This window comes from Heloderma suspectum, chromosome Z, assembly GCF_057233095.1.
Source record: "Heloderma suspectum isolate Gila_16-S chromosome Z, 16-S_ref, whole genome shotgun sequence".
Taxonomy (NCBI): domain Eukaryota; kingdom Metazoa; phylum Chordata; class Lepidosauria; order Squamata; family Helodermatidae; genus Heloderma; species Heloderma suspectum.
In genome coordinates this window covers 16857303-16884233 of record NC_139476.1, presented here as the reverse complement: position 1 = coordinate 16884233, position 26931 = coordinate 16857303, and the positions used below count along the sequence as shown (strand labels likewise).

The window sequence follows — 26931 nt, the reverse complement described above, 5'->3', positions numbered from 1 at the left end:
CGGGAGCCTCACCCTACCTCCGGCTCGGCGTGCACAGCAACGCCGGGCGAGCCTGCGGGGCACCTGAGCACACGCAGAGCGCTCTCCTCTCCTCTCCCCCGCCCCAGCCACGCCCGGCAGCCGCACGAGCGACGCTTCGGCCGTCCTGCGACCCGCGCCAGCTGGGCGGCTGCTGCTCGTGGCGAGGGGAGAGCGGAAGGGCACTCTGCGCGTGCTCAGGCGCTCGGAGAGCGGCGGCGCTCGGCGCTGCTCAACGGCGCCTTCCGCTTCGCGGCAGCGCAAGCAACCCCCCGGGCTCTCCGCAAGCCCCCCAGGATCGCCCATCATTGTCATTAACAACAGGCGCACCGCAGCCCCGGGGAGCGGCTCGCCTGTGCCTGGGCGGGGCGAGCTGGCTTTTTTCTCAGGCGTCGCAGCGGGGCAGAGACTCCCGGCTCGCTCCGCAGCCGCCGCCGCAGCGGAGCGCGCGCGCAGGCCCCGCCCCGCCCCGCCCCGCCCGCGGCCCCGCCCCTTCGCGCCTCCCCCAATCGGGTGGCGGCGGAGCGCGCCGCCCGCCCGAGGCCCCGGAGGCGCGTCGCGTCGTGCGGGCGGAGGAAGCGAGTCCAGCCGCGCCGCGCCGCGCCGCGCCGCGCCCTGGGGCCATGTGGCCTGCCCTGCGGGGGCGGCTGTGCGCTGCGAGGAGTCCGGGCCCCGCCACGCGGGTGTGCAGGTGGGTGCGTCGGGAGGCTGGCTTCAGCTCTGGGGGCGATTTTCCGAGGGCGCGGCTCCTTGCTAAACCTGGCTTTTCCCTCCCCACCCTGGCTCCGGGGCTTGTAGCGGGCAGAAATGCAGCTGGTAAATGGCAGGCAGAAATCCGGCAGGGGAACCTTTTTTGGGCCTGCCAGAAAAGGCTTTGCCTGCGGGTTCCTCTCTCTTGTGCAGGTTTGCAGGCAGAAATCCGGCAGGGGAACCTCTTTTGGGCCTGCCAGAAAAGGCTTTGCCTGCGGGTTCCTCTCTCTTGTGCAGGTTTGCAGGCAGAAATCCGGCAGGGGAACCTTTTTTGGGCCTGCCAGAAAAGGCTTTGCCTGCGGGTTCCTCTCTCTTGTGCAGGCTTGCAGGCAGAAATCCGGCAGGGGAACCTCTTTTGGGCCTGCCAGAAAAGGCTTTGCCTGCGGGTTCCTCTCTCTTGTGCAGGTTTGCAGGCAGAAATCCGGCAGGGGAACCTCTTTTGGGCCTGCCAGAAAAGGCTTTGCCTGCGGGTTCCTCTCTCTTGTGCAGGCTTGCAGGCAGAAATCCGGCAGGGGAACCTTTTTTGGGCATGCCAGAAAAAGCTTTGCCTGCGGGTTCCTCTCTCTTGTGCAGGTTTGCAGGCAGAAATCCGGCAGGGGAACCTTTTTTGGGCATGCCAGAAAAGGCTTTGCCTGCGGGTTCCTCTCTCTTGTGCAGGTTTGCAGGCAGAAATCCGGCAGGGGAACCTTTTTTGGGCATGCCAGAAAAGGCTTTGCCTGCGGGTTCCTCTCTCTTGTGCAGGTTTGCAGGCAGAAATCCGGCAGGGGAACCTTTGGCTGGCTGTGGATGATGGGAATTGCAGCCCAACACATCTGCAGGGCACCAGGCTGGGGAAACAATATAACAAATAAATATTTCGTTAACGATGTTTCTGTCTTATTTTCTGAACCTCCCAGAGAGTTTCGGCTCTTGGGTGGTATAGAAATGTTATCTCTCTCTCCTATCCTTCCGTCCTGGAGCAAGGTGCCCTGATTCCCATATTTATTTATTTATTACATTTATATCCCAGCTTTTCCTCCAGCGAGCTAAAGGCAGCATCAAGGTCTCCCCCTCCCTGTTTTCTCATCACAACAGCCCTGTGAGGTAGGACAGTCAGAGACAGAGAATGAGCATCACGGCTGAATGAGGGGTATGAACTTTGTTGTCCCCATCTTAGTATACATGGGTTGGGGGGTGGCTGTAGGGCTGCCGCGTTTAATGCACTGGTCAGATTGATTCCAACTCTTTTGACCAACTTAGGGCACAAACCTCTGCATGTTTAGACAGAGAAAAGGCCTACAACTCCCAGCACCCCCAGCAAGCATGGCTGGCTGAGGAATGCTGGGAGTTGTAGGCCTGTTCTCTGCCTAAACAAGCATAGGATCGTGCCCTTAATTATAACTGATCGACGTAAACATTATAACAATGTGCAGGCTGCTAATGCCTCATCAAAAGATGCATTTTGCTCCTCAGCCTCTACCTGGCTGGTGCACGTGTGACACGTGCACCAGCCAGACCAAAGGGTGCCCTTTGCTCCAAAGCGACGTTTGGACTCCTCTCCAAATTCAGTAGCTTCACTTGTTAATTGACTAAGACCCCTAAGTTAATAGAAAAAGATTTCTTTAAGCATACCCCTTTTTTCTCTTCTTCACTGCATCTAAGGGCGCACGTAAGAGTGTCACATCCCCCACCCCCCCGCACCAAGTTTCCAATGCATAAGCATCAGCGTGTGGAATGCGTGTGTGGAATAGAGATTGCGGACGGGTGCTGGTAAGGTTAAGGGATATTTAGGGCTAGGGCGGCTATGTGACAGAAATCCAACCGGTGAAAACTTTCCCCCGCTGTGTCATGAAAACACATGCACCATTCTTGTTTAAGAACTGAAGAGCAGGCAGAAACTGAAGGTAAGGCTTTTGCTGTTGGGGTGAGGCTGGCAGCCTTAGACTCTCTTTGAAACGTAAGAGAGAAGCTTTGTGGTGCAGTAGTTAGAGTAGGGAGATCCAGGTTCTAATCCCGGCTCGGCCCTGAAGCTCGCTGGACGCTTTGGGGCCAGTCCTGGATTCTCTGTCCAATGCACCTCGCAGGTTTCTTGTGAGGATGACACAGAGCGGAGGACATGTATGCCGTCTTGGGTTCCCTGCAAGAGGAGAAAAAGCCGGGCTATAAATGTAACAATAACATTAAATAAAACAGGCAGGAATGGAAAGATACCAGGAACTGCAGGCACTCTGGAATTGGAGAACAAAGTTTTACCTGCATTCCTCATTCCAGAAAGAAATTGACAATACTGGCTTCTGTGTCTGTTGCTGTTTCTGAGTTGTTGATGGATCTATGTTGTTGGTGTTTTAAAAAATCGCATTTGTTGCTGTAAACAGCTTTGACCTTCCTGGGGAAGGAAAACCACATATAAATATTTTAATAACATAACATAAATTTTTTAATAAACTAAAGAGTTCGGCTGCAGTTTGCTTCAGCTGTGTGTTTCTGCCTGTATGGATGCCATGCCTGTGAGTTTCTGCCTGCTTTCACTGCCTGATGCTTGGGGGCACATCCAACCCCTTGGAAAACTAGAATCTCCAAAGCCCCCCAAGCAAGCCAACAGTTTCCCCTTCTTATTCGGGGCCCCCATCCAACAGGGTGGCGGAACACAGGAACCCCGGAAAGTGCCTGGCAGTGAATTAGACCCTCTGCCCAACTAACCCGGTATTGTTGGCACTGACTGGCAGCAGCAGCTCTCCGGGGGTTCAGGCAAGAGTTTTTCCAGCCCTACCTAGAGATGCTGCTGGGAATCGAACCTGTGACATTCTGCATGCAAAGCTTTCTTCCTTCAGCGTCTCTCGCAGGGTGTATTGTCAGGCTGGAAACAGGGACACCATCTTCGCTTTGTCTTCCGGCCAAGGGAAGTGTGGCGTGGCTGTGATTCGAACCAGTGGCCCGGCAAGCCGCTCAGCTTTGCTCAGCCTGACGGGGGCAAAGGGGACCCCTCCTCCGAGAGCTGCCACCTTGCGAAGAATTTGCGACCCCTGTTCGGCTGAAACCCTGGACCGCGGCCTCATCATCTGGTTCCCAGGTTAGAGGATTGGGCCTGTTGTCTGGTTCTCAAAAATTTTAAAAAGAAGTTTCCATACCCCTGCTTTCCAGGACCCATCTTGGTCGGATCCAGCAGGGCTCCTCATATGTGGGATCTGAATGAGCAATTCTTCCATTTCTTCACTTACCCAGAGGGAGGAGAAATCATTCCAGGCGTTTGTGATTTTATTTTTTCCCAGGGCCAGGCAGTTTCACAGGCGAGGACAGCGTTGAATTCCACGTTCACGGCGGGCCAGCCGTAGTGAGGGGCATCTTAAATGCTTTGGGTGAGTCTCTCTTCCTATATTTTCTTTATAATTAGATTTTATTGCAAAATTTCAACAAAACAGAGGAAAAGAAAAAAATTGTAGCTACGTAGATTTGAATCTGTCAGTTTCAGTGCATGCGTATGAGAGAGAGAGAGAGAGTGTGTGTGTGTGTGTATATATGAATGAAAATACAGCTTTCTAAGAATTGTACATAACCTTCAGCAAAAACAGACCAAATATCCAAATAAATACCCATTGGCAAGTTGTGTCTAAATACCACCTGTTCAAATGTGGAAAGCATTCTGACGTCCTCAATCTATTACCTTATAGGAGGTGAGGGTTCATCCTTCCAAAGTTTTAATATCCGTCTTTCAGCCATCAAAAAGTGCAGAGTATCCATTTCCACTGGCCGTTCTTTAATTTCCAAGAGGCAAGTGGATAATTTAAGAGGACATGTCCATCAGTAAATATTAAAACGTGTTCCAATAGGAGGTTTATCTGTATAATAACCTCCCCACAAAAGAAGCAACTGTTAGGCATCGCCAAAACATACAGTGAAAAGAATTCTGTGCTGTGTGACACCTCCAGCAATTAGCCAATTTAGACAAACCTTTATTAAAGAGAGATTGTGGTGTCCAATAGACATGGAAGAGGAGTTTTTGCCAAATAAGGCGTAAACTGAGATTCACAGATGCGTCAGATACAGACACTAAAGTGATGATCTGTTGCTTAGGCAAAATGAGACAATCTAGCTCCCTATTCCATTCCTACGGAAGATCCTGTGCACCATCTTTCTTTGCCAAGAATAAATAATTATAAATATGGATTATGGGTCAAGAGAGAATGGATCAGCCTCAATAAATAGTGAGGGAGATTCTAAAGCTGTAAAAGTGGCCGGCCCAAAGTTAGATTCAAAGAAACGTGGGAATTTCAAGTATTGCCATTCAGCTGCAGCGGCCAAGTGGTGTTTGGCGTGCAGAGCCAAGAATGACAAAAAGTCATCAGTAGCACCTACTGGCAGATCCAAAATAAAGTACACCATCCAAGTTTCAAAAACAGCAACGCAGGATTTTCTCTTTCCTTCTAGCCCATTTTGGGGTGGTGCGGAGTGAGGTCCTTTCTCGCCTTGGGGTGGTGGTGAAGATCTCTTTCTTCCAGGTTGCCTCCCGCAGCTGCGCCTTGCTGAGCCCGGGGAGTTCACCAAACGGGCCTTCCAGAACGGCAAACTGGACCTGACCGCAGCTGAGGGCCTTGGAGACCTGATCCATGCCGAGACGGAAGGCCAGCGCCGGCAGGCTCTGCGCCAGATGGATGGGGACCTGGGACAGCTCTATCGGGCCTGGAGTGATGTTCTCACGAAGGTAAGGAGCTGGCGGGATTGGCTTGGCGGATGGCGGTGTGCGTCTGGGGTGCCTGCGTTCTTTTCCTTCGGGTCCTGGAAAGTGGCACACAGCCTCGAGGCAAAGTTGTTGTGGGAGGAAACGAACAGGATTTATAAAGAATAAAAACAGTAAATCACAACAGCAATATAAATCTTGAAAGGTTGTCACAGAGAGGAAGGCCAGGATCTCTTCTCCATCAGCCCAGAGTGCAGGACACGGAATCATGGGCTCAAGTGACAGGAAGCCAGATTCCGGCTGAACATCAGGAGAAACTTCCTGACTGTAAGAGCAAGACGACAATGGAGCCAGTTACCCAGGGAGGTGGTGGGCTCTCCCACACTGGAGGCCTTCAAGACGAGGCTGGACAGCCACCTGTCAGGGCTGCTCTGACTTGGATTCCTGCACTGAGCAGGGGGTTGGATTGGATGGTCTTACAGGCCCCTTCCAACCCTACTACTCTATCATTCTTTGATTCTATGAATATATCAGCAGACCCTTGCTTGATCAGATTTGAACCTGGTTTAGCATTCTAGCCCCATAGTGACCACCTGGTTGCCCCAAAAGGAAGCCCCAAACTGTGTAACAGTTCCCCCCAACTTGTGTACCCCAGCATACTGCCTCTGATGCTGGAGGTAGCATGTAGCCCTCTGGACTGGTAGCCATCGACAGCTTTCTCCTCCTCCATGGATGTGTCTCATTCCCTTTTAAAGGCACCCAAACGGGTGGCCAACGTTACACGCTGTGGTCGCGAATTCCACGCTTCAGCTCTGTGCTGTGTAAAGAAACTCTTCCTTTTCTCTGTTCTGAATCTCCCACCATTTCAGCTTCATTTTAGGACCTCCTTGGGTTCTAGTATGATGCAAAAGGGAGAAAATGTCCCCCTCTTCACTTTCTCCACTCCAAGCACCATTTTGTCCACCTCTTATCACGTCTCCCCTCACTCGCCTTTTCCCCAAGCTAAACACTCCCGGGCACTGTAACCTTTCCTCCTAGGTTAGTTGCTCCCATCCTGGGATCATTTTAGGGTGCAGCCCTCTGCATATTGAGACAGAAAAAAGTCCTACAACTCCTAGCATCCCCCTGGGAGTTGTAGGACTCTTTTCCTGTCTAAACATGCCTAAGACTGAGGCTTGAGTTTCTCCTTTCTGCAGATTTTCCAGCTCTACAGTATCCTTTCCTGGGTGCGGGGTCCAGAAGCGTACTCGGCATTCTAGGTGTGACCGCATCCTAAACGTGTATCAGGGCCTTGCAATATATTGGAAGTTTTGGGTTTTGATCTCTTTCCTAACCTGGCATTTATTGATTGATTTAATGTTTTTTAAAAATTGGCCGCCTTTCGGGGCCTAAGCCCTCCCAAGGCAGCGTACAATAATAAAGCCCATAATAAAAACCAATATGGCCTTAAAAAGCAATAAAAACAGGAATAAAAACTGTAGTTTCGACCCCTTCCATCTAGATTCCTGCTGCTTGGATCCATCATGAGCGTAACATTCCAGTTCTTTCAAAGTAGCTGATGGATAAAATATACCAAAAAAAACAGGAGGAGCTGAGCATCCAAAGTGGATCGCAAAGAAGAGAAAGAAGTAGTCAGGATGGAAGATAAAATTTATTCTAGGAAGCCCAGCGTGTTTTGGGCTTTTTTTTTTCTTATTTTAGGCCTTCTCCAGGGAGTAAAGAAAAAGTCTGCAGAATGTTTTCAGCAAAAGATTGTCCAGGAGATTGACACAGCAGACAATCTTTTGCTAAAAAAAATTCTGCAGACTTTTTTCTTTACCCCCTGAAGGCCTAAAATAAGAGAAAAGGCCAAAATGCATGGGATAAAATATACCAAAACAGTCTTCAGGAAGAAAAAAAAACACCTCAGTATCTTACGACCCTTTCAAGACTTAATACATTAATTTTGACAGTTCTGTCCGTCTTGGGTGGCCCTGCACGGCATAGCTTATGGCTTCACTGAGTTACACAAGCCCCTTCGCCACAACAAGGCAGTGTTCCATGAAGGGGACCAGAGGGGCATCCAGGTTAAATCTTTTGCAGCAAAAAGAACACAGAGTCCTGCACCACCTGAAATAGATAACACATTTATTCTGGCCTCAGCTTCTGTGGAAGGTGTTTGTGTGGCTACCGTAAGCCTTTTTAAGGTACCACAAGGTTCTTTTTGTTGCTTTGGCCATGGCTGACTTAGCGTGGTACCACAAATAAGTACACAGTAAATGCACTTTACAGCCATGCATATCGCAGCTGGTCCCCGAGTTCTTTTCACCCCTGAGAAAATGGAAAGCACGGCAGAATTAGGCTAAACTACACACTACGTTAAATGTGTGGCATGCAGCTGATCCTAACTCTTTTTTACTTTAGTGTAAGTGCATAGGGCCCCGATTCAGATCGGGACCACCACGCATGTGGTGGTGGTGGGGTTAAAGAGCCAGTGTGGTGTAGTGATGAGCGCGTTGGACTACGAGTTGGGAGTTCTGGGTTCGAGTCCCCACTCAGCCATGGAAGCGCACTGAGTGACTTTGGGCCAGTCACAGACCCTCGGCCCAATCTACTTCACAGGGTTGTTGTTGCAAGGCTAAAATGGAGAGGATGTATGCCGCATTGAGTTCCATAAGGAAGAAAAAAAGCGGAATATAAATGTAATAAAATAAATAAATAAATAAACCTTCCCACCCAGCTGCTAAATTTGACACCTACCCTGCACATGGAGGCTCAAGAAAGTGGGAGAAGATTTCCATTTGTGCCAGTGGAGGGGTTTTTTTGTTTTCCCTGCTCGGGGAGGACATATTTGTGGGGGGGAGGAGGTGGCTGGGTAGGAAGGTTTAAGCCCCGTACCTGTGCATGGAGGTCCTGATCTGGATTGAAAGCCTGAGCGCTTACAGTAAAGTAATATTTATTTATAATATTTTTATACTGCTCCACATCTAAAACAGATTTCGGAGCCGGGAACACAAGAGATGAAACAATAAAGAAGTGTAAAACACCAGATTAAAATTATGCTATTTTAAAAACACAGATGAAGTTCAGCTCTGCATGATGTATTTAACATAGTGTCAGGTTTCGCCCTTTGAGAGGTGAAGAGAGAGGGCGCTGCCAGTGAGGGCAGGATCTGTCCTTTGTGGTTCCCATTGAGTTTCCTGGGGTAAATTTATGGCTGCAAGCCTATGCACGGTTACCTCCATAGAGCCCAATAGGACTTCTCCATAAGCAGGCGCAGGATTGCACAGTAAAAGGATTATTTCCTGTGCACCATTGAAGGGGATGGATAAAACGGTCCCAGAGTTTGGATCATACACACTGTCCCTTCGCAGGCCCATAGATGGATGAATCTTGCTGAGACGTGAAGAGTTTTTTCCTTGTTTTTTTTTCCTATGTTCTTTCCAGGCCTTTGGTTCTCTGGCCATGGCTGGATCTTGCTTTAAGGTCTCCTGGATCTTGCTTAAAGATCTTAATTGATAATTTGATCTTGCTTAAAGATCTTCTGGAACTTGCTTAAAGATCTTGCTTAAAGGTGATTGCTTGTAGTTGGCTACAGACTCGGACTCAAAGAATGCTTACGAATGGGATCTTCTCAAGCTGGGGAGAGGTAATGAGTGGGGTGCCGCAAGGCTCAGTCCTGGGCCCAGTGCTCGTCAACATTTTTATTAATGACTTGGAGGAGGAGGTGCAAGGAATGCTGATCAAATTTGCAGAGGACACAAAATTGGGCGGGATAGCTAATACCTTGGAAGGCAGAAACAGAATTCAAAGTGATCTTGATAGACTGGAGCGCTGGGCAGAAAACAACAGAATGACATTTAACAGGGATAAATGCCAAGTTCTGCACCTAGGCAAAAGAAACCAAATGCACAGTTACGAGACGGGAGGTACTTGGCTCAACGATACCACAAGCGAGAAGGATCTTGGAATTGTGGTAGATCACACGCTGAATACGAGCCAACAGTGTGATGTGGCTGTGAAAAGGGCAAATGCTATTTGGGGCTGCATTAATAGAAGCAGAGCTTCCAAATCCCGGGAAGTCCTAGTTCCCTTCTACTCAGCACTGGTTAGGCCTCATCTGGAGTGCTGTGTCCAGTTCTGGGCAATACACTTTAAGAAGGATGCAGACAAGCTGGAGAGGGTTCAGGGGAGGGCAACGAAGATGATCGGGGGACTGGAAACAAAGCCCTGTGAGGAGAGACTGGAAGAACTGGGCATGTGTAGCCTTGAGAAGAGAAGACTGAGAGGAGATATGATAGCGCTCTTCAAGTACTTGAAAGGCTGTCATAGAGAGGAAGGCCAGGATCTCTTCTCCATCATCCCAGAGTGCAGGACACGGAATAACGGGCTCAAGTGATAGGAAGCCAGATTCCAGCTGAACTTCAGGAGAAACTTCCTGACTGTTAGAGCAATACAGCAATGGAACCCGTTACCTAGGGAGGTGGGGGGCTCTCCCATGCTGGAGGCCTTCAAGATGAGGCTGGACAGCCACCTGTCAGGGATGCTCTGACTTGGATTCCTGCATTGAGCAGGGGGTTGGACTGCGTGGTCTTACAGCCCCCTTCAAACCCTACTATTCTATGATTCTGTAAACACTCAAATTGATAATACTGTGTTCTTTAGAATGCTCTGTATGTTTCCCTCTCTCCCCCCTGCCTGCAAATGTGTATTTTCTGCATTTGTGACTCTATCAAATGGTCAAATGTTGAATATTTGATTGCAGTAAACCATAAAAAAATCATAGTGCGATCAAATATTCAATACATATTTAAAGACCCTCTCCCTGCCTTCTGCCAAGAGGAGCTGCTAATCCTTTCTCCCTGCAGGCCTTGGCCCATCTTGAGGCTTACATCGACTTCAGCGAAGACGACAACATTGAGGAAGGGGTCCTGGCTCAAGGTCAGACTCCCCCCTGCATACAGCATAACCCCCACCTCAATTCTTTCTTTTTCCCTTAAAAGTTGACTGCTTCTTCTTGCAGCCTGGCTGCAAAGATAGTGCAGTTAGGATCTCAGTGATCCTGTATCCCTACGAAGTGAGACTGAAAGAACTGGGCATGTTTTGCCTTGAGAGGAGAAGACTGAGGGGAGATCTGATAGTGCTCTTCAAGGACTTGAAAGGTTGTCCCAGACAGGAAGGCCAGGATCTCCTCTCGATCATCCCAGAGTGCAGGACATGGAATCATGGGCTCAAGTGACAGGAAGCCGGATTCCGGCTGAACATCAGGAGAAACGTCCTGACTGTTAGAGCAATACGACAATGGAACCCATGACGTAGGGCAGTGGCGGGCTCTCCCACACTGGAGGCCTTCAAGATGAGGCTGGACAGCCATCTGCCAGGGATGCTCTGACCTGGATTCCTGCATTGAGCAGGGGGTTAGACTCGATGGCCTTGTAGGCCCCTTGCAACCCTACTATTCTATGATTCTATATTGCCTTTAATAAGAAAAAGAAAGAAAACAAACTGAATCTGCGAGGTTCTAGTCCTCATGATTGTGGAAGGAAAACGTTGAAATGGGGGGAGCAAGGCAAATGAGTGTGCTGTTTTGGGGGGGCAGGATGCCTTGATCTCTTTTTTGTTTCCCTCTTTGTAGTGGAAGACACTGGGTCAGTCTCCCTGAAGGTCAGCCTACCCCCCGCCCCCCTCACACAGGAGAACCCCCACCTTGATTCTTTCTTTTTCCCTTAAACGTTGACGGTTTCTTCTTGCAGACCGGCTGCAAAAATACCGCAGTTAGGATCTGAGCGATTCTATATTGCCTTTAACAAGAAGAAGAAAGAGAACAAACCGAACCGGCAAGGTTCTAGTCCTCATGATTGTGGAAGAAAAATGTTGAAACAGAGCGGGGAAGGCAAGGCAAAAAGCATGCTGTTTTGGGGGGATGAAAGGCCTCGATCTCTTTTTTTGTTTTTCCTCTTCATAGTGGAAGACGCTGTTGAGTCGCTGGAGAAGGAGTTGCGGGAGCACGTCCAGGACAGCCGCCGGGGCGAGCGGCTGCGGGATGGAGTCCATGTGGTGATCGCAGGGCCCACCAACGCCGGGAAGAGCACCCTTCTCAACCACTTGTGTGAGCAGGGCAAGCATCGGGGTGGTTCGGGGGTGGAGCTCATCAGCATGCCGTGGGTAGAGAAGTGAGGGGCTACATCGGGTCCCAGGGGTCAGACCCAGACTGAATTGTTCTAAGGATTTCCCCTGACTCTAAAGCGACGTGCGCAAAGACAAAAAGCCAGGCAATCAAAAGAAAGCTCTCCGTTCTCTGCCCCAAGGAGCTTACAGTGAAAGCCGTACAAAGAATATTCTTTTGCATGGGCCCTGGGTGAGGGTGAGAAGTTCCTGAAACGTCCCCTGCTTGAGGAGAAGCCAGAGATCCCCCGGCAGAGCCGTTTTGCCTGTGGAAGGGCCTGGGTTCGATCCCCGCCAACTCCACTTAAAAGCACGAAGTAACAGGTGATGAGAAAACCAGTTTGCCCAAGACCTTTGGAATCTCTGCCAGTCAGACCAGACTGGCCGCCTGCAAGCCAGCGGCCTCTGGATGTGTTGGGGATGATGCCTGGGGATGATGGGAGTTATTGTTCAACATCCAGAACCCAAATCATTGGAGAAGACTGGAGAAACATTCTGGTTCTAGGGAACTATATGTACAGGTGTGTTAAACATACACACAATTCTAATATACAATTAAAAACAAGGTTTTAATAAAATGTTTCACACGAGATTAAAAAGATCTATAAACTGTCCTCAAGTATTCCCTACATACATACTATAACAATTGGTATCTATGCCAGGCTATACAAATTTTGCAATGCCCCTGCCCTATACACGTAAGCCAACAATCCTACCAGTTTAAAAGCTGTCGGTCAATATACCTTTTATTATTTTTGAGCTATTTTACTAATTGAGGCAGTGATAATATTTTATATATATTTAAACCTGTTTATTTTTGCTTTACAGGCTTTATGTAGAATCTCTGCAATTCTGAGATATTAGTTGCAATTGGGCTGTAATTTGTGTTTAGTTTTTCCACTGATGAAGAATATCTAGGTCGAAACGCATATGGGACGGGCATTGCAAAATGTGTATGGCCCGGTATAGATAGCAGTTATCATAGTACGTATGTAGGGAGGACTTGGGGACTATTTATAGATCTTTTTAACTTTGTTTACAATAGTTTATTAAAACCTTGTTTTTAATTGTATATTAGAATTGTTTGTATATTTAACGTACATGTATATATAGATCCCCTTTATGGATCACTGCCTTGTTGTGGTGAAGGGGCTTGCGTAACTCAGTGAAGCCATAAGCTATGCCGTGCAGGGCCACCCAAGACGGACAGGTCATGGCAGAGAGTTCTGACAAAATGCGGTCCGCTGGAGAAGGAAATGGCAACCCACTCCAGTATTCTTGCCAAGAAAACCCCATGGAACGTATCCCAAGGCTAAAAGATATGACGCCGGATGATGAGCCCCTCAGGTCGGAAGGTGTCCAATATACTACTGGGGAAGAGCAGAGGGTATTTCCAAGTAGCGCCAGAAAGAGTGAAGCGGCTGGGCCAAAGCCGAAAGGACACTCAGCTGTGGATGTGTCTGGTGGTGAAAAGAAAGTCCGATGCTGTAAAGAGCAATATTGTTTAGGAACCTGGAATGTCAGATCAATGAATCAAGGTAAGCTGGAGGTGGTCAAACATGAGATGGCAAGATTGAACATCGACATCTTGGGAATCAGCGAACTAAAATGGACAGGCATGGGCGAATTTAATTCAGGTGACAATCATATCTACCACTGTGGGCAAGAATCCCTTAGAAGAAATGGAGTAGCACTCATAGTCAACAAAAGGGTGGGAAAAGCAGTACTGGGGTACAATCTCAAAAACGACAGAATGATCTCAGTACGAATCCAAGGCAAACCATGCAACATCACGGTAATTCAAGTCTATGACCCAACCACTGATGCCGAAGAAGCTGAGGTTGATCGGTTCTATGAAGACCTACAACACCTTCTAGAACTAGCACCAAAAAAAGATGTCCTCTTCATCATAGGGGATTGGAATGCTAAAGTAGGAAGTCAAGAAATCACCGGGATAACAGGCAGGCATGGCCTTGGTGCACACAATGAAACAGGACAAAGGCTAATAGAGTTTTGCCAGGAGAACACGCTGATCATAGCAAACACTCTTTTCCAACAGCACAAGAGGCGACTCTACACATGGACATCACCAGATGGTCAATATCGAAATCAGATTGATTATGTCCTTTGCAGTCAAAGATGGAGAAGCTCCATACAGTCAGTAAAAACACGACCTGGAGCTGACTGTGGCTCAGATCATGAGCTTCTTGTTGCAAAATTTCAGCTTAAATTGAAGAACGTAGGGAAAGCCACTAAACCATTCAGGTATGACCTAAATCATATCCCTTATGAATATACAGTGGAGGTGAGGAATAGATTTCAGGGATTAGACCTGATAGACAGAGTGCCTGAGGAACTATGGATGGAGGTCCGTAACATTGTTCAGGAGGCAGCAACGAAATCCATCTCAAAGAAAAAGAAATGCAAGAAAGCCAAGTGGCTGTCTGATGAGGCTTTACAAGTCGCTGAGGAAAGAAGGGAAGCAAAAAGCAAGGGAGAAAGGGGAAGATATACCCAACTGAATGCAGAGTTCCAGAGAATAGCAAAGAGAGACAAGAAGGCCTTCTTAAATGAACAATGCAAAGAAATCGAGGAAAACAACAGAATGGGAAAGACTAGAGATCTCTTCAAGAAAACTGGAGATCTCAAGGGAACGTTTTGTGCAAAGACGGGCATGATAAAGGACAAAGAAGGCAGGGACCTAACAGAAGCAGATGAGATTAAGAAGAGGTGGCAAGAATACACAGAAGAACTATACAGGAAAGATCTGAATGTCCCTGATAGCCATGATAGTGCAGTCACTGAACTTGAGCCGGACATCCTCGAGAGTGAAGTCAAGTGGGCCTTAGGAAGCATTAGTAACAACAAAGCTAGCGGAGATGACAGTATTCCAGCTGAGCTGTTTAAAATCCTAAAAGATGATGCTGTTAAAGTGCTGCACTGAATATGCCAACAAATTTGGAACACGCAACAGTGGCCACAAGACTGGAAAAGGTCAGTTTACATTCCAATCCCAAAGAAGGGCAACGCCAAAGAGTGTTCAAACTACCGCACAACTGCGCTCATTTCACATGCCAGCACGGTGATGCTCAAAATCCTACAAGCTAGGCTTCACGCTCCGGGAGAGAGCGCAGGACAGGAAGGCCTGGCGTGCTATGGTCCATGGGGTCACGAAGAGTCGGACACGACTGAACGACTGAACAACAAGGCTTCAGCAGTATGCGAACCGAGAACTACCGGAAGTACAAGCTGGGTTTCGAAGAGGCAGAGGAACTAGAGATCAAATCGCCAACATTCGCTGCATCATGGAGAAAGCAAGAGAATTCCAGAAAAACGTCTATTTCTGCTTCATTGACTACGCTAAAGCCTTTGATTGTGTGGATCACAACAAACTGTGGCAAATTCTGAAAGAGTTGGGAGTACCAGACCACCTTACCTGTCTCCTGAGAAACCTGTATGAGGGTCAAGAAGCAACAGTAAGAACCGGACATGGAACAACCGATTAGTTCAAAATTGGGAAAGGAGTACGACAAGGCTGCATATTGTCACCCTGCTTATTTAACTTGTATGCAGAGTACATCATGAGAAACGCCGGGTTGGATGAATCACAGGTCGGAATTAAGATTGCCGGGAGAAATAACAACTTCCAATATGCAGACGATACCACCCTAATGGCAGAAAGCGAAGAGGATCTCAAGAGCCTCTTGTTGAGGGTGAAAGAGGAGAGTGCAACATTAAAAAAACGAAGATCATGGCATCTAGCCCCATCACTTCCTGGCATATATACAGGGGAAGAAATGGAAGCAGTGACAGATTTTACTTTCTTGGGCTCCAAGATCACCGCAGACGGTGACTGTAGCCATGAAATTAAAAGACGCTTGCTCCTTGGGAGGAAAGCTATGGCCAACCTAGACAGCATAGTAAGAAGCAGAGACATCACCTTGCCGACAAAGGTCCGTCTAATCAAAGCTATGGTTTTCCCAGTAGTAATGTATGGCTGTGAGAGCTGGACTATAAGGAAGGCTGAGCGCCGAAGAATTGATGCTTTCGAACTGTGGTGCTGGAGAAGACTCTTACGAGTCCCCTGGACTGCAAGGAGGTCCAATCAGTCCATCCTCAAGGAAATCAACCCCGAGTGCTCATTGGAAGGACAGATACTGAAGCTGAAGCTCAAATATTTTGGCCACCTAATGCGAAGAGAAAACTCTCTGGAAAAGACCCTGATGCTGGGAAAGACTGAAGGCAAAAGGAGAAGGGGACGGCAGAGGATGAGATGGCTGGATAGCATCACCGATGCAATGAATATGAACTTGAGCACGCTCCGGGAGAGAGCGCAGGACAGGAAGGCCTGGCGTGCTCTGGTCCATGGGGTCACGAAGAGTCGGACACGACTGAACGACTGAACAACAACAACAACAACAAATATATAGATAGTTTCCTATAATCTATATTGTTTGGTGGCTTTGGGTGTGGTTTAGGATATTACCTTTTTTCTGTGTGGAGAAACATTCTGACCTGGAATCAGGGAGCTTCCTGTGACATTTCAGGCACTGTATTGTTCCGTTCCCGCTAGCCTGCAATACCAAAAATCCCGACAGAGTTATTGGGGCATAATTCAGTCCGTATCCCTGTGTGCCAATGCACACACTCTGTTGTGCAGGAGGCCCGCCAATTCGGTTTACGAGGTGGAGGGAAGGAAATGGATTGTCCCTGAACCTTTATTTATTTAAAGAATACATTTTTTAATCCTCAGCCAGAAAGTCCCCCAGACTGGCTTATGTGCAATCGCTGAAACAAGGCAGTCCCTGCAGGTGGGCTTACAGTTGAAAAAGACATGACACATGAGGAAAAATGGATGGGGAGAGAAGGAGGGGGGAAGTACACTTACAGCAGGGCTGGTGGAATAGCCCTGCTTCCCTTCTCCTCTCTACAGCCAAATTTAAATATGACTTTTACACATTTAAATCGGACCTTTCATTTTTAAAAAAATCAACTCTCGGTCAAAGCATTCCTACAGAGTAGCATTTCCACTTAAAACTGTTCAAAAGCACCTTGTAATCAAGCTCCTTAAAAAGACTAGGCTAATTTGTTGACTTTCTGTGGATTCGACAAGGTTGTTTCCAAACTTACGAAGGTTTGTGTCCTCAACTTGCTACAGATCTCCATCCCACGAGAGTGCCTGACCGAAAGCACTAGGCTATACTTGGCTCAGCAAACACTCAGTAGCGTTTGAACATTTTCATCCCAAATCTGCAGCGGGGCAATGCCTTTCTTGGGACCAATCAACATTCCACAAAAACGGGCAAGCTTTCAAGTTCTCCAGCACTCTTCATTAGGCTCGGTGAGGAAGAGCTCGGAAGAATCCGAAAGCTTGCCCGTTTTTGTGGAATGTAGGTTGGTCCCAAGAAAGGCGTTGCCACACTGCGGATTTTGGATTTTGTTTTTTCTCATGGACCAGAACAGCTGTCTGTCTGTGGGTTTTTAAAAGAAATTTAAGTTTTTCATTCTTCATCTTCTGGTTGCCTTCTCCCAGATCGCCATTAGGTGGTGCCACAGGGTTGGAATTATGGATGGGACATATTGTTTTATTAATTTCTTCAATTGATTAGGCACTGACCATAACTCTCTGTTGTTGTTTTTAAGTGTTTTGGTTTTATTTTCTTTCCACCTGTCTTACCTGCTGCTTCTTAAAGTATCTTCCCGTAACTGTGAATGTTTAATGTGCTTTTACTTTGCACATCGCCTGGAGAACTCTTGAGAAATGGACCAGTCAACTCTTAAAAAAATAACTCTGGACCTGTGAGAATACGATGGGTTGATACTATGGTTTATATTGTTTGTTGTCTTTTACAATTTTGATATTTTATACAATTTTAATATTATTGATGATTTAATTCTATTTTTAACTTTTGTATATTTGGACTTGATGGTCTTGTAGGCCTCTTTCAACCAGATGATTCTGTGATTCTATTTATATGTTTTAACTGCATGAGTTTTTAATGTTGTAAAGCTGCCTTGAGTCCCTGTAGTGGGAAAAAGGCGGGATATAAATAAATATAATAATCATAATCACTTGATACATTGGATACATAAAATAAATTAAAGGGAAACAGGGGCACGCGTTTGTGGTGTTAACACAAGATGCCAGGAATTGATCCTTGAACCTTTGGTGTGCAAAGCATACCTTCTACGGCCGAGTTCTGTGGCTTTGGAGGCTAAAAGAAGAGCTTTAAGGCACAGTCGTATGCATGCTTAGAAAAGAGTCCTGCACCTCCTAATCTCAGCGTTGCAGGACCTTTTTCTGTCCAAACACGCATACAATTGCACCCTTAGAGCTGTCATGTGCTTCTAAACACATGAACACTTTTGGTGGAGTCAGATTGTAGGTTTATGTTTCCATGTAACCGAGAAAGACCTGCAGACGGTCAGCAACGGCAGAGAATCTCCCCCCCCCATCCTTTTTTTCTCCCTACTTTGCACATCGCCTGGAGAACTCTTGAGAAATGGACCGGTCAACTCTTAAAAAAATAACTCTGGACCTGTGAGAATACGATGGGTTGATACTATGGTTTATATTGTTTGTTGTCTTTTACAATTTTGATATTTTATATGATTTTAATATTATTGATGATTTAATTCTATTTTTAACTTTTGTATATTTGGACTTGATGGTCTTGCAGGCCCCTTCCAACCCTATGATTCTGTGATTCTATTTATATGTTTTAACTGCATGAGTTTTTAATGTTGTAAAGCTGCCTTGAGTCCCTGCAGGAAGGGAGTTACCGGTGGCAAGGGAATCGGGATTTGTAGTGTAAACTCCTTGGGGCAGAGATCTGTCCGCCCCCCCCCCTTTTGGGCCATAAAGCATGATGCATATCAATCGCTCTGGATCAGGGCCTGAAATTCGGTTTTGGAGGAGCTCTCAGGGACGGGCGCTCCAGGGGTGGGTGGGGCCGATATGCCCCAAACACTTGCATATTTTAGCTTAGGAGAGGCATTTCAACCCTCTAGAAAAGAGGACAACATGCAAAAGCCACCAGAGTCAGTTTGGGAATAGGGGATAGTGCTGGAAGAAAGGATGTGGCTCTCTGGGGAAGTGGGATTCAACACTGCTGCTCTGGATTAATGGAGATTATAATAATAGGGTGAAGGGTAAGGCGTGTGCATTTCCACCCCACTGGCAGGATGTGTTTGGGGAATTGCCCTAACACCTGTTTCCACCCCCACTCCCATCTCTGCCCTCTGATTTAATCTTCCTCCTCCAGGCCAGAAGCCGGCAGCCATAGTCTCCCCCATGGCAGGGACCACCCGGGATGTGGTGGAGGTGGCGCTGAATATTGGCGGCTTCCCCGTGGTGCTGAGTGACACGGCGGGGCTGCGGGACACCGACAACGCCATCGAGATGGAGGGCATGAGCCGGGCTCGCCAGAGGTGAAGGGGACTGGAGGAGTGGGATCCCAAGCCAGCGAGGTGGTGGTGGTGGTGGTAGAGATAGGATCTCAGGATGGTGGCAAGAGTAGGATCTCGGTCTTAAGCGAGCTACCTGTCACTGCCCAGGCATTGCAAAGGCAGGACGTGAGAACGTAAGATGAGCCCTGCCAGATCAGACTGAAGCTCAGTCTGGTCCAGTATCCTGTTTCTGACAGTGGGCAGCCAGCTGCCACTGAATAGCAACATCTCTCTCCCGTCTGTTGTCCCCCCCCAACAACTCGTATTAAGAGGGAGCAACTGGTATTAACCTCCTGAACATGAGAGGTTCCATTTAGCCATCGTAGCTAAATACTGAGCCAAGCTGAGAACGGAGCTGTTTCTGCCATTCCCAAACGTTTCTAAACATTTTGAATCGTGGTCTTTTGTCTTTTAATTTTGTACGTTGCAGTCTTTTACATGTTTTGATCGATGTGTGTACATTGACTGAATGCATAAATAATGAACATGTTTTATGGGATGCAGCCGCCGAGTGCGGGCACACTCCTTTGCAGCCGTTTGGGGCCGAGGTCTGGACTGTGTATGTCCGTGGAGATGCTGGATGGCAAACCCAGGACGTAGGTTTTGATGCTCTGGCCTGCGGGGTAAATCTGGACTGCCCAGGTTCCCAGTCCGGGTTCCCAGAAGGCCACACCCCGTTTCTTCTGACCCCTGGGGGTTTCGTGCGCCCCCCCCCCCCGTTCTAAAAGGTTGCAATGCTGAGTGACCAGCAAGGAGAGCTTTCTGCTAAAATAGACTGGTACTTTTAGCATGGTGGCTCCACCCCTTTTTGCCTTTGCCACACCCAGGCCTGGAACACGGCCCCCGAGTGCATCTCTGGAATGGAATGCGGCCCCCGAGCTGAAAGGGGTTCTGCACCCGGGATCTCAAGGACTCAGGGGAGACCTTTCCCTCGTTTTGTTTCCCTGCAGGGTGCGTGATGCTGACCTGGTTCTCGCCGTCCTGGACGCGGAAGATGTCGCCCGGCGGCCAGACCAGCTGGCCCCTGCCGTGCTGGATGTCCTGGCACCCATGGGGCTAGAGGGGAGCCGGCCGTATCTTCTGGTTCTGAACAAGGCTGACCTCCTTGGGGAACAGGGCTTGGCGGAACTCCTGGGGGCCTGTGCCAAGCTGGGGCTGGCCCCGGCCTGCTTGCTCTCCTGCAGAACTGGAGACGGGATCACTGCCTTCCTGCGTGTGTTGGGGGAGCAGCTGGCCCAAATGTGAGGAGGGGAGGGAGAAAGGAAAAGGGAGGGAGGGTGGGAAGGAGGATTGGAGATGGACGGAAGCTGGCCTTCTCGGACCAGGCATTGGACTACAGCCAGGGCAAAGAAGTCGACTTTTCCGTGCAGAGGAAATCCTTGCCTTGGGCAGAAACGATGCAATGTCAAGGGAAAAGTGCTTGAATTTGCTTAGTTTTTTGTTTTTTAAGGTCCATTCTGTGTCAGGACAGATAAAAGGGCTTCTTTACACTGATCTGTGGAATTCAGTGCCACAGGTCGTAGTGATGGCCACCAGTTTGGATGGCTTTAAAAGGGGGTTGGACAAATTCCTGGAAGAGGAGAAGGCTACTAGTCCTCATGGCTCTATGGCACCCCCAGTCACAGAGGCAGTGTACCTATGTGCACCAGTTGCTGGAGAACATGGGCGGTGGGAGGGCGGGATGCTGTTGCACTCATATCCTGCTTGTGGGTTTTTCACAGGCAGCTAGTTGGCCACTGTGGGAAGAAAATGCTGGACTAGATGGACCCTTGGTCTCATCCAGCACAGCTGTTCTGATGTTCAAATCACAGTCATGTGATTGTTGATCCAAACTCACACACAGATTGTAGTTAGGAACGTGGCAGAAAAGGTGTGCCCTTCATTAAAGTATATTTATTTGTTTATTCATTTATTTGCAACATTTATATACTGCTCCACATCAAAAGATTTTGGAGTGGCAAACAGCAAAGATGAAAGAATAAAACACCAGGTTAAAACAGTTAAAACATTTTTTAAAAAGACATGTTCCAATAAGGCTGAATTTAATAAACCATGGCTGGTCACGCAAGGGAGGCCTCTCGAAATAACATCTTCAGGAGGTGCCGGAAGGTACATGACGTTGGCACCTGCGTGACTACCAGAGGTAGGGAGTTCCATGGGAAGGGGGTCACCACACTGAAGGCCCTGTTTTAATTAAGGTTCCCAGCATGGTGGCTACCCTTAAGAGAAAAGGAAGGATCAGTTATCCAAACCCTGAGCCCCCCTGCCCCACGTGAACGTAATGGGACTTCTTTCTGAGCAGACACTTATAGGATTGCCGTGTTTAGGGGGTCAGTTTCAAGATTGTAAAGGGGGCAGGGACCTGTTCCCTTGTTCTTTGTTGAGCGCTAGGTGCATCAGGGCTGTTGGCCCTCTCTCAGAGCTCATGTCCTACTTCTGGGTCTCTCCTCGGAACATCTGGGTGGCTACTGTGAACGCTGGACTCTGCAGAGAGGGCCTTTCGGTGGTGGGAGAGGGCCTTCTCAGTGGTGGCTCCCCATTTCTGGAATTATCTCCCTGACGAGGCCCACCTGGCACCAACATTGTTGCCTTTTTGGCTCCAGGTTGAAACTGCCCTCTTCTCTCGGGCATTTGGCAGCATTTAAGGAGTCTCTTGATTGTCTCTGGCTGATTGTTTTAAATGGTTTTAGATATGTGTTGTTGTGTGTATTCTGTCATTATGTGAATGGTTTTTATATTTTATATAGTGTATTTTCATGGATTTGGTTTTTGTGGATCACCCAGACAGCTTTGGCTGTTGGGCGGTGTAGAAATATAATAAATGGAATGAATGAATGACCCTTGGCCTGATCCAGCGGAGACTGGTGGCTCAGACGGGAGTGGGCTGGTGAATCCACTCCTGGTTTCAGTCAGAGCCAGTCAAAACTCCAACGGGGCTGTCCAAGGTGCGAAGCTGGGGTCTTCTATGCAGAGCACCTTGGAGAGCTCTGTTGGAGCTGTGACTGGTTCCGACTGAAACCAGGAGCGGATTCATCGCCCCACTGGCATTGGAGCCACTGGCCGCCACCGGTCTGATCCAGCAGGGCTCTTCGTGGCTATTCACGGCAGCGTCTCTCCCATCTCGCCCTGCAGGTGCGGCGACCCCCTGGCCGGCTCCCCCAGCCCCACCCAGGCGCGCCACCGGCTCTGCTTGACCAAATGCCTGGAGGCCCTGGGCCGCTTTGGCCGCTTCCAGCCGCTGGATCTCGCCCTGGCCGCTGAGGAGCTGCGGCAGGCACGGCGGCAGCTGGGATGCCTGACGGGGCAGGTGGGGGCTGAGGAGATCCTGGCGCTCATCTTCAAGGACTTTTGCATTGGCAAGTGAAGGCGGACGCCAAGGAGGGCGGATCTACTCAATGCCCCCCCAGCAGCAGCCCTCTGATGGAAGCTGTAGCGCCCCTAAAGCCTGTGCTGTTCGACGAGGCGAGGAACCGGGCTTGTTCGGCACCAGCCAGGAAAGGATTTTGACGAAGGAAAGAGGATGTTCAGAAGCTGCTTCCCCCAATGGAATATGGTGCCCTGCCGCACCCTACCCCAGATTTGCAGTGGAAGTAAATAAGCTGATGGCTCACCGGACATTTTTTCAAGCTTGAGAAACTGCTTTGGAAATTATTTGGTATTATTAGATTGTTATTATTAGGCTGTTATTATTGGGTTATCAGTGGTTAATTCCTTGTGGGGCCGTGGTGGCTTAGTGGTTAAGACGCTGAACTGCAGACCGGAAGGTCGGCAGGACAGCAGTTCGAGACCAGTGGATTGGGAGGGAGGAGAAATAAAAGGAGAAATGGACTGGGAGGGAGGAGGAAAAAGGTAAAACCTGGCCCCCCATTCTTATTTTCACAATTCTTATAGTTGCTCTTTCTGGCAAGGCAGGGTGAAAATAGAAATAGACCTTAGTTTGATGCATTTGCACATGAATGGACTGTGAAACTGCACTGTTTTGGGACGTTTGCCACCTAATGACTGAAGATAGCCCATGGGAACCACATGGGAACATTTAAATTAATTAAAATTAATAAACACGTTTGAAGCCCAAACTGCAGATGCACACCCTTTTTCATGCGTGCTGATTTTCAGATGTCTAGGTTTCACTGTCTTGGTAATACAGTGCTGACAGACACCCATCCTCTTATTATTACAGACTAGCTGATATACCCAGCGTTGCCCACGATGTAATTTTGTCATAGGAACTATTTGTTAGAAACGCATTAAGGTAGGTTTACACTTCTCGGAAAGGCCCCATAAGAAAGGTGAAAAGTTGAATCCACCAGACTTGATTAAAAAAGCACAACAGTTATAATGGGCAGATTGAATAAAAAACACTACTGCAAATGCAAGAGACTGAATCTGTAAGCACTACTACAATATAGTCCACACTGAATCTCATACCACTATTAAAATGTTCAACAGAGGCTTCCTTGCTGGATATTGCAGGAAGAGGGGAGAGAAACTAAATGCTCTGCACAGTCAGAAAAGAAATCACGAGTAAAGGGGAGGGAACAAACGATGGCCAGCCCATCCAAGGCGAAGGAAGTCAGAGTGAATGGGAGAGAGAGCAATAGAATGAAAGGTGGCCAGGAGGGTGACTGGTAGCTGAAATCAGAAACCTGGCCTGCACCGTGACTGAGAGCGTGTATTTGTTAGTAAGGGAAAGTATAGACAGAGTAGCAGTGCAGCCCAGTGACTCCAGTCATACACTCTGGCAAGTGAGAATGTGAAGTAAAAGGGGCAGCAACTGTAGGGCCCAAATGGCGGGCTCAGTGGGCCCCCACAGTGCGATTGCACCCAGGGCAGCCCCCTTATTCCCCGCGTTACAGACGGCCCTGCAGCCAGCCACAAACCCACACACAATTTTTGACTTTTATATATAGAGAGAAGATCATAAATTGTATTTATTTAAAAGGTTTATAAGCGGCCTTTTTGAGTAAAGCCGAAGGCACTCTACGACAAAACTTAAAACCACAATCAAAACACTGAGCACCATCCACAGAAATGTTCTTCGCTTTTTTGCTTGTATTTGAAAACCTTAGCAGTTTTTCGGGTTTAATCATTTGACTTGAATGGCCAGTCCCGTTGGCTGCAGTGGGACGTATGCCCAGGAAAGTGTGCGTAGGATTGCAGCCTGAAATGATAAATGGGCCCCCAGAGTACTTCCTCTTTGGCTTGCAAAGTGAATTCGGTGCAACTTGCATTACACGCAGGAAAAAGTGCAGTAGCGGATGAGTTTTCCTCTTCCCTCCTCATCCCTTTTTCCTTGTATGTCATGTCTTCTTTTTTAAAGATTGTAAGCCTGTGGGGCAGGGACCGTCTTGTTTTACTGACTGTATGTAAGCCGCCCTGGGAGCCTGTTTGGCTAAGGAGTGGAACAAGAATACTTTTAAATCAAATAAGTCTGAACTGCTAACTGGAGCGCCTTCTCTGCGAGTGGAAAGCTGTAGCCACACCATCTGGGGTTGAATGGAGTTGCAGGGCTCCAGGTAGGGGAAAGCTGATGGAGGTCGATAGCTCTATCAAGCAGTCCTTAAATGGAACCTCACACTTCAGTACCTGTGAGTACAAAACGCCAGAGACAACGTACTGGGGAGAGGCTCACGCCCTCATCGCAGGTTTCCTATCGTGGCATCTACCTGTCCGCTGTAGGAATGAGGAAACCAGACTGGAAAGACCTTTTGGGGTCCCCTGAACATTGCCATAACTCCATTGACTATGATCCGGACGCGTTTCAGGGCCTTCTCCACCTGGTTCTGAGGCTAATCTTTGGATGGATTTCGAAAGCTGTCCTGGGTGGGAATTGTTTGCCTGCTTCCACGTCATTCTCTAAATTGGCTCTCCCATGTCATTGGCCTGGTGGGAGGAAGAGAAAGAGAATACCCCTGACACCCCCCCATCTTTTTCTTCCCGTGCTGAGATCCCACCCTCATGCCGGGACAACAGAAGCATTTCCTGCGCCAGGCGCTGACGGAAACCTGACTCAGGAAACTGCTGTCTGGAGTTTTCCTTTTCAGGGCCCGTCCATAGGTAGGAAGGCAGCTGGGAAGCAGACGCTTCCTGGGCAGGGGGGCGAGCAGTGTCCCCTCTCCAAGCCGACTGCCATCGCCCACTACAACATTATTATTTGCAAGAACCCAGGCGTCCTGTCCTCGGGGATCCTTTTCCATCATCAGCTGGGACAGGGCGAGCGAGGTGGCAGATTTAGGGCATGGTTATTTCTGTTATTTATTTGTTACATTTATATCCTGCCTTTTCCCCTCGTGAAAGGAGCCTGAGATGCTGTACATGGTCCTCCCTCTCCGTGTTATCCCCACAGCAACCCTGTGAGGTGGGTTAGGGCTGTGAGGCAGACCAGGGTCACCCAGTGAGTTTCACAGCTGAGTGAGGACTCGAACCCACGTCTCCCTGGTCCCAGCCCAACACGAATCACTACACCACACTGGTTGTCACACTGGCTGGCTCAGAATGATGGGACTTGCAGTCTAGACCACATGGAGAGCACCAGGTTGGGGGAGATTGTGCTGAAGGCTAGCAAGTCAAAATTCATGTTGCTTCCTCTATTTTTGCCAGTTCATTTCATCTTTGGTATAGGGGCCACTTTACGAAAGGGTTAACTTACAAAAAGCGTGAACACCCATCCTGTGGGTTTTCTTCCACAGGCCCCTAAAACATCTTTGGGACCTCTGTGTTTCTCTCTGCTCAAGATGGATACTCTGACGCTTGCCAGTGGAGAATGACATCTCGCTTTGCATGATTTTTGCTAATCCTTACAATAATCTTGCAAGGCGGGACAGTAGTGTTGCCATCCCCAAATGGCAGATCTTTGAATAGAATCATAGAACAGTAGGGTTGGAAGGGGCCTATAAGACCATCGAATCCATCTTAGGGTGGGGGGTGCTAACCTAAGGCTGCCTGCTTGTATGACAGCTGAATGCTACGTCCTTGCTGGCTCTGATTTCACACGCACACTACGCCGTCCCTCATGAAGGAACAAAGAATTGAGACTCACAGTACAGATTTGCTGCCTGCCCCGTTCTGTCCAGGCTCCTGTGCAGGAAACTGGCCCTTGTAAAATATAGTTTATGGTGTCCACGAAGGACAGCGGCCTTAACTGAGCCCTTCCCTTCTTTTCCTTGGGGATGGAGTTTCTGCCCCATTAAATGCATCCTGGTTTTTGTTCCATTACCTTAAAAAAAAGAAGAAAAGGGGATATAACAAGCCAAGCTTGAAAGTGCCACTGTGAATGAGTAATTAAACAGGAAAAGGGTGGAGGGACACCCCCCCCCCAAAAAAAAACCCTGTGGAAATCACCACTGAGTGACAAAACAAACCCACTGTTTACAAATGCCAGCAAGAAATCCAAACAGGAAGCAGTTTCAATGGTGAGATGATTAACAAATTACGAGATGATGAACAAAGTTTGTTTGTCTTTTCCCCCAGCATGGGTGTCGAATGACCTCTGCCAAGAAATGGTCCAAAGAACGATAATCTACGGCAGCAAACGGTCTGCAGAGTTCTTGCAGGTTCCCGACATGTGCACGAACAGCGTTCGAGGAAATGCAAGGGGAAGTGGGATGGAGAAGAGCGTTGCAGGATCAGACCAAGAGCCCACTGGGTCCAGCGTTCCGTTTCCAAGACGAACCAGGCAGCTAAGTTCCAAGACCCTACAAGTCGTGAAGGAAGCCTGCTGAAAGGCCTCCCCCATTAATGGCACCTTGCCTCTCAACTGTGGCTACCAGCAGCCATTCCAGAGAGAGATGAGTGAGGGAAACAGCTCCTGTCCTGCTGAAAGACTCTTTTTTCTTCCCTCCCCGTCACTTTTTCCTCATGTGTCTTTTTAGATTGTAAGCCTGCGGGCAGGGGACCCTGTTCTTTCTTATTGCATG

General features: G+C 48.5%; 1 protein-coding gene across 1 annotated transcript; it reads left to right on the top strand.

Annotated features, from left to right (window-relative positions):
* Positions 1-576: 576 nt before the first annotated feature.
* GTPBP3 (GTP binding protein 3, mitochondrial) lies at positions 577-24449 on the top strand. The gene is made up of 9 exons (XM_084826178.1): positions 577-709; positions 3579-3817; positions 4017-4103; positions 5244-5446; positions 10270-10342; positions 11367-11510; positions 18832-18997; positions 19966-20256; positions 22148-24449. The coding sequence occupies exons 1-9, from the start codon at positions 642-644 to the stop codon at positions 22377-22379; spliced, it is 1503 nt and encodes a 500-aa protein (XP_084682304.1). The 5' UTR covers positions 577-641; the 3' UTR covers positions 22380-24449.
* The last annotated feature ends 2482 nt before the right edge of the window (positions 24450-26931 follow it).

What these genes read in the sequence shown, in the direction of transcription:
- GTPBP3 (XM_084826178.1), top strand. Translation starts at nt 642, where the DNA reads ATGTGGCCTGCCCTGCGGGGGCGGCTGTGCGCTGCGAGGAGTCCGGGC. An exon ending in GGGCATCTTAAATGCTTTGG is followed by an intron (nt 4,104 to 5,243) that starts GTGAGTCTCTCT and finishes TCTTTCTTCCAG; the next exon opens with GTTGCCTCCCGCAGCTGCGC. An exon ending in CACCCTTCTCAACCACTTGT is followed by an intron (nt 11,511 to 18,831) that starts GTGAGCAGGGCA and finishes TTCCTCCTCCAG; the next exon opens with GCCAGAAGCCGGCAGCCATA.